Source organism: Leptinotarsa decemlineata, unplaced genomic scaffold (genome assembly GCF_025532065.1).
Source record: "Leptinotarsa decemlineata unplaced genomic scaffold, Ldec_3_MD MMD2_tig00026330_RagTag_RagTag, whole genome shotgun sequence".
Taxonomy (NCBI): Eukaryota; Metazoa; Arthropoda; class Insecta; order Coleoptera; family Chrysomelidae; genus Leptinotarsa; species Leptinotarsa decemlineata.
In genome coordinates this window covers 10,601,612-10,608,928 of record NW_027412690.1, presented here as the reverse complement: position 1 = coordinate 10,608,928, position 7,317 = coordinate 10,601,612, and the positions used below count along the sequence as shown (strand labels likewise).

General features: G+C 42.0%; 2 protein-coding genes across 2 annotated transcripts; both read left to right on the top strand.

The window, feature by feature from the left end:
• The first annotated feature begins 418 nt into the window (after window positions 1-418).
• On the top strand, window positions 419-4,973 carry LOC141485675 (uncharacterized). Its single transcript, XM_074182876.1, has 2 exons — window positions 419-1,624; window positions 1,684-4,973. The coding sequence occupies exons 1-2, from the start codon at window positions 1,042-1,044 to the stop codon at window positions 4,971-4,973; spliced, it is 3,873 nt and encodes a 1,290-aa protein (XP_074038977.1). The 5' UTR covers window positions 419-1,041.
• A 299-nt stretch (window positions 4,974-5,272) lies between these two features.
• LOC141485676 (uncharacterized) lies at window positions 5,273-7,317 on the top strand. The gene is made up of 2 exons (XM_074182877.1): window positions 5,273-5,405; window positions 5,465-7,317. The coding sequence occupies exon 2, from the start codon at window positions 5,473-5,475 to the stop codon at window positions 6,538-6,540; it is 1,068 nt and encodes a 355-aa protein (XP_074038978.1). The 5' UTR covers window positions 5,273-5,405; window positions 5,465-5,472; the 3' UTR covers window positions 6,541-7,317.

Sequence of the window (7,317 nt, the reverse complement as noted above, 5' to 3'; positions counted from 1 at the left end):
CCTCTATATTATGGGGCTAGTGGACACATCTCTATGCAGGATGTGTGAACAGGAAAATGAAACTGTCGGGCATGTGTTATGCGAGTGTCCGGAGTTATCGTTAATAATAGAGTGTGTGTTCGACGAGTCTTGGTCTACACCTGCCGATATGAAGGAGATGTCTGCCAGTGACCTGTCCACCTTCCTGGAAAGGACAGGATGGACGATGACCTAGGAGGACAACTTCTCGGGAGGATGTACAATGGATCACATGAGGCCTTAGTGCTGTGGGCCTACACTAACCCTCCCTACTGTACAGATACAGATTGCATAATATAGTAATGGATAATAGTAGTTAGTTTAAGCCGATTTCAGAACCTCCCCCCACCACTTTCAACCTTGAAATGACCTCTACGTCACACGAAGTTGTGAAGGTGACTTTGAGGAGGTGTTATGAGTTTGACCTTGAACGACCTTGGCATGCGTCATACGGCAACGCAGACAAGGTGACTTTGAGGTGCTGTTTTGGGTTTAACCTTGAATGACCTTCATTCTTTTCCCATATTTTCGACAAGGTGACTTTGACTTCCAATGAATTCGAGCCAGTTTTGCACCTACACGATTTAACGCAACCAAGGTGACTTTGAACGATTGTTTTGAGTTTGCCCTTGAACGACCTTGATCAACGTTACACAAGGCAGGCAAGGTGACTTTGAGGCAGTGCCTTTGAACGACCCTGACACACATCACGCGACAAAAGCAAGGTGACTTTGAGGTAATGTTTCAAGTTTGACCTTGAACGACCTTAATTGATCCACGTTGTTATTTAGAATATTCGACTTTGAACGACCTTCAGCCGCATGGACGAAGAGACTTTTGGAGTGCGTTTTCAGTTTGACTTTGAGTGACCTTCTACAATATCATGTGTCTTTGCTGATGTAAATTTGAGGGCGCTCGTGTATTCTCCTTCCCTCCCCCACTTTTTGAATGAACATATAAAAGAGGTGCTACTCATTCACAGGAGTTAGTTTGATATCGCGCGTATTGAATATATCTACAAATATGTTTCACTGTGATAGGTGTGGTAAAAGTTTCAGCCGTAAAGATAACATGCGTCGTCATCAAATGCAGTCCTGCAGGCCGGATAATGATGCAGGTCCTCCAGCAAAACGGCCCAGAGTGGATTCTGCCCAACCAAGTGCAGTTCAGGAATTGTGCAACTATTGCAATAGAATGGTACCTGTGAATAGGATGAATTCACACCTCAAAACATTGGAGCATAGAACAAATTCCTGTACGGAATTTGAGGATGGTGTGAAAATCATCAACAGCGCATTTAAATATAGGATTGTTAGCTACAGGGTCGAAAGTAAGAATCCACATTCAGACTATCAATCTTTCTTTAATGAAGTGAGGCATAAAGTTGTGACTTTGATTGATCGAATGGTGCAAGTTCATAACACCTTGAAAGTGAACATGGAGTTGTTTGGGAGGTACATACTTCAGACGCAGGAAATATTAGAGGTGAAGTCTTTCAACAGCCAAAACCAAATTGTTGATCAATCAAACAACCTTGAAGAGGTTTATAGGACATTCGTCGACACGTTGTCTGCAAAAGCTGTGGAATTTCAAGAACGCGACTCAGGTATATTATCTACATAAATATGAAAGATTTCAGTCATTAAACGAATAATGTGTTTATAGGTTGGACTCTGGAGAAAGTTGTTTTTATCGAAGTAAACATCAACAAATATAGTCCTCTCAGTGGATCCTCCTACATCAAGCTTCCAGAATTCATCGCTTTGAAGAGGGCAGTAGTTAATGTGAGAAATGAAGACCATTTTTGCTTCGCTTGGGCGGTGACATCAGCTCTGCGACCAGCGCAAACTAGAACTTCTGAAGTAGGCTCATATCCAGACTTCAGAGATGTACTTAATGTTGAAGGTATAGATTTTCCCATGAAATTACGTGATATTCCACAATTTGAGAATATGAATGATTGTTCAGTCAATGTTTATGGGTTAGAAACAACTTTTGAAAACAACAAACCGAAATATGAAATTGTGGGTCCTCTTTATTACGCACGGCGGAAACTCGGTCGCCATGTAAATTTATTGAACATCACCGATGAATCTAGTAATAGCCACTATTGCTGGATAAAGGATCTATCAAGGTTAGTTTCATCACAAATTTCATCCCACGGGCATAGAATGTATTTTTGTGATGGTTGTTTGATGTATTTTTCAGACGAACGCAAATTATTACGACATCAGTTGAATGATTGCAATTTTATTTGTACCACCATTCCCACAACGCAAATCAAAATTGATAAATGTGGTAGGGCCATACCGGAAAATATATTAAAATTTGAAAATTTTGAAAGGCAGTTGAAAGTCCCCTTCGTGGTATACGCTGATTTTGAATCAATTCTGAAGCCTATACATACAAATGAACCGGATCCAATACGTTCCTTCACAAATAAATCATTTATTCACGAGCCATACTCATTCTCATACCGAATTCGTTGTTCTTTCGATGATTCAGCCTCCAAATTTGTTCTTTATCGTGGGGAGGACGCTGCCAAAGTATTTGTAGCCAGGCTGGAGTCTGACCTGAGGGCCATCTACTATACATATTTGAATCGTATCGTGCCAATGAAGCCATTAACAGCATCAGAGGAGAATGAATTTTTAACTGCTGATAGTTGCGGTATTTGTGAGAAACCCTTCGAATTGGGTGACGTCAAAGTGAGAGATCATTGTCACTTGACGGGAAAGAAAAGATATGGAGCTGCACATTCTCGATGTAATTTGAATTACAAGTTACCGAATTTCGTTCCAATAATTTTCCATAACTTGAGCGGCTATGACTGCCACTTGTTCATAAAAGAGTTATGCACTAATAAGAACAAGGTGGAGGTTATCGGTCAAACAAAGGAAAATTACATTTCTTTCACTAAGCATCTATTGATGGGTACCACAATAGATAAATTTGGTAAATTGAAAAAACAATTCCTAAAGCTGAGATTTATCGATAGCTTTAGATTCATGGCGTCATCACTGCAGCAGTTAGGGGAGAGCTTGTCAGATGAGCAATGTTATGAAACACGAAAGTGTTTTCCGGAAAATGAAAAATTTCTTTTGATGAGACAGAAAGGAGTTTTTCCCTACAGTTTTGTTAAAAATTTGACCACGTTAGATTGTACTGAGCTACCATCAAAATCCGATTTTTATGATCAATTGAACGAGAAACACATATCTGAGGATGATTATGAGAGGGCAAAACGTGTATGGTCCTTGTTCGAGTGTGAAACGTTAGGAGACTATTCAGATTTGTATTTGAAATCAGATGTATTGATTTTATGTGATATTTTCGAAAATTTCCGTAATATATGTCTGGATAAATATAAATTAGATCCAGCCCACTATTTTACTTCTCCTGGCCATTCTTGGGATGCCATGCTCAAATACACCGGTGTAGAGCTGGAATTGCTTACGGATATTGACATGATAACTTTTTTCCAAAAGGGTATTCGTGGGGGTATTAGTCAGTGTTCTGAAAGAAAGCATGTTGCTAATAATCGTTTTCTACCCGATTATGATGAAAATGAAGCATCATCATTCATCACTTATTTGGACGCTACGAACCTCTATGGTCACAGTATGTCCCAACCATTACCGACAGATGGGTTTACATGGCTATCCGAACAAGAAATTCTTCAACTAGATATCATGGGTGTTCCAGACGATGGTCCTAAGGGTTATGTTCTGGAAGTAGATGTCCATTACCCTGAAGAACTTCACGATGCACATTCGGATCTGCCATTCCTTGTAGAGAGCGTAATTCCACCCGGTTCAAATTCAAAAATACCCAAATTAATACCTAATCTGAATGATAAGAGAAAATACATTGTTCATTATAGGGCTTTGAGGCAGGCAATTGAAAATGGACTGATAGTGATGAGGACTCACAGAGTTCTCTCATTCAATCAATCACCATGGTTGAAGAAATATGTAGACCTTAATACCCTAATGAGAAATCAAGCTACAAATGTTTATCATAAAAATATTTTCAAGACAAGAACAAATGCTGTCTTTGGAAAAACAATGGAAAACGTTGATAATAGAAATGACATTCGGCTTGTGACTCATTGGGAGTCTATAAAGCGTGCAACTGGTGCAAATGCTCTCATCGCTCGGCCAAATTTTAAAACGCTTTCAATTTTCTCAGAGGACTTTGTCGCCATTCATATGGGTAAAGTGAAAATAAATTACAATAAACCGCTATATCTTGGATTCAGTATTCTTGATTTATCTAAAACAGTTATGTATGAGTTTTTTTATAAATTCATAAAAAAACATTATGGGTCAAATGCTTCTCTCCTCTACACCGATACCGACTCTCTCATTCTTAAAATTTTCACGGAGAACTTTTATGATTTCATGAGGGACAATGTAGAGAAATTCGATACATCCAACTACAAAGTTGAAAATCAGTTTGCTATGCCTATAACTGAACCAATATTGGGAAATATGAAAGACGAATTTCCTAATGATCCAATTATCAGTTTTTATGGTACCGGCGCAAAAGCATATCATGTCAAGTCCGTTAGTGATGAATTGAAGAAGGCAAAAGGGATAAAAAAGTCGGTCATAAAAAATCAAATGTCACTTGACGATTATAGGAAAATAGTCGAATCAGGTGGTACCATATTGCGTAAGATGAGCACTTTTCGAAGTGAGTTACACGATGTGTATACTCTAATGTGTAATAAAGTTGCGCTATCATACAAGGATGATAAGCGATTCATCATCCCCAATACCACAAAAACATTACCGTGGGGGCATAAGGATATTGAGTTCTACCAAACCAGCCCTGAGGTAAATTTCAAATTCCTTATCGACGCCCTCAAAACTGTGCCTAATCATGAGGCGGATTCTGATGAAAAATTGGATCAACTCATAAGATTATTGGAGGAACAATCAGATGATTAGTTAGTTCAATGTGGTAAATCTATACCTACGAAGCTCTGAAATTATAATATATATTATTCCCATTGTAAATATCCATTATGATATAGATTATGAAATAAAATATATCAGTGATACATCTTGTTTCATTACAATTCCAACACAAAGTATTGAAGAGGTATAAACTATTTTTCATAATATTGGAATATATAATATCAAGCTATCCACATAATCTGCGAGAATATAATATAACAGTGTTGCCAGACTCATCATTTAGTCCCCGTATTAGATAAAGTGGAGGTGGTAAGTGGAGGGGGGGTTGAGGAGGAGTGGCTTAGGTAACAAAAGCGGGACTGCTCAGGAGCACTCATCATTCGAACTGCTTCTTCTAGCCTTCGAATATCTACCGAATTTAGTTGGGTCTCTAGCTGTGTTCATCTTCTTCGAATAAAAACTGTGAGTATATAAGTAATGTTGATTATTATGCTTTATTCTAATATTTTGTGAATTTCTAGTGTGCAGTATGTCTTCAATCATTGACGCTGATAAATCCGTGGAGGGTAAGGTCAACATCCTGCAGGACGTGGTGGTGCAGCAATCGGAGCTACCACAGGATATAGTGGACTTCTTGACTGAATTCCAACTTGGACCTCCACTTAGCCCCCTTCCAGAAGAAGTTGTGTTGGTAACGGCGGATCCAAGACCCGGAAGCAGCTGGATGGAGGATGTTCCTTCGACCACCCCTTCTTCTGAAACGAAGAGCACCGCCAAAGTTGCGAAGAAGGGGTCGAAGATTGTCTGTAAGAGAGCGGCTCCGAGCGGTAGTGATGAGGACTTTGCTGCTCCCGAACCCGTTAAGAAGAGGAGGCCCTCCGCTAAGCCAAAACAGGTGGCGTCGTCGGTGAAGCCAAAGCAGACGGAGCTGCAGAAGTACATGAAGATGTGGGACGAGTCCAACCCCTATCGACGGCCGCCTATGACCTCGACCCTCTGGCGGGCCCCTTCCACGTCAGATACTACCATCTCGACGTCTAAGGCGACCAAGACGAGAAAGCAGTCACCGACGGCTCCGCAGATGTTAACTGCTGCGGGCGACATTGAGCCAGCCATCACGGCATCTTCGGAGGCCACGACCGAGCCATCTCATCAGCCACCAGCCGGCCCCATAGCACCTCCGCCACCGACGCCAAGTGTTCAGCAGGTAACTTCTGCCCAACCCTCTGGCCGCCACCTGGAGTTACCGTCATCGCAGAGAACCTCTAGCTTAGTCGAGGACGTGCTTGAGCTTGACAGAATATGCCAAGAGAGGAAGGTGAAGCTGGTGACGATCCAGGGCAGCGATGCAAAATTGGCGGAAATTGCATCACGTAAACGACGATTTGAAGTTCGACAGGCGCAGCTAGTCGAACAGAAACGGCGTTTGTTGGCTGAAATTGCTGAGGTGGAAATCAGCATCAATGGGGTCGATGAGGAGTACCGTGTTGAGGCAGATTCAACAAATCGGTACCGCATGGAGGTCGACGAAATGGCCGAGCGTGTTAAGGCTCTCAGGGAGCGGATCAGGAAGAAAGTTGACGTTGTTGGGACATAACCTCCATCTATTTCCTTTCCCTAGATCCTTTTTTTTTTCATGGAGTACACGTGAGTTGGTTGGTGTACACAGGGCACTGCGTGGTTGGGGCAGTGTCCACCTCCCTCTCTTCTTTTCATCCCGGAAAAAATATCTTATGAACGCTTCATTCCACATCATCCCCACTCCTCCCCCACTCCTTCCCACTCCCTCTCGAAAGTATAAAAGTAGAGAGTCTCCGATGGAACATTCAGTTGCTAAGCTATCTTCAACATGGCAGTTACTTATCAACAAGCGGATTCCACCACCGAGCCACACGCATTTTTGGAGCCCAGAAGGTCACCTGACAACTGGACCGTCGAAGAAGGTGAGGTACATTCCACCACAGGGCATCATCACTACGAGCAGCCCGGAGCATGGCACGATACCAGACTGCAGGTGATGCAAGTTACCAGCACCGATGATGCGGACGTCTCCGAAAACGAGTTCCTGGATCCCAACGTGGATACTGATTCTGACGCTGACCTGTATGATGGCCTGTGGGATGACGACGAGGTGGACTATGACGCGCCATCAGTGATGTGGGACCTATTTCCTAGGGAGACGGATGATTCTGATTCGGACGATGAAGATATTCCTCCTGACCCACCAATCCCCATCGAGGATAGTCCACCACCATCCCCTATCCTTATAGAATAATCCTAATTTCTATTCCTCATTCCTATTCCTTTCCTAGGAGTACACATACTGTTGGTTGGTGTACACAGGGCACTGCGTGGTTGGGGCAGTGTCTACTCT

Coding starts and splice junctions, on each gene's coding strand:
- LOC141485675 (XM_074182876.1), top strand. CDS start 1,042: ATGTTTCACTGTGATAGGTGTGGTAAAAGTTTCAGCCGTAAAGATAAC. Junction 1,625..1,683: donor ATTTCAAGAACGCGACTCAG/GTATATTATCTA, acceptor ATGTGTTTATAG/GTTGGACTCTGGAGAAAGTT.
- LOC141485676 (XM_074182877.1), top strand. CDS start 5,473: ATGTCTTCAATCATTGACGCTGATAAATCCGTGGAGGGTAAGGTCAAC.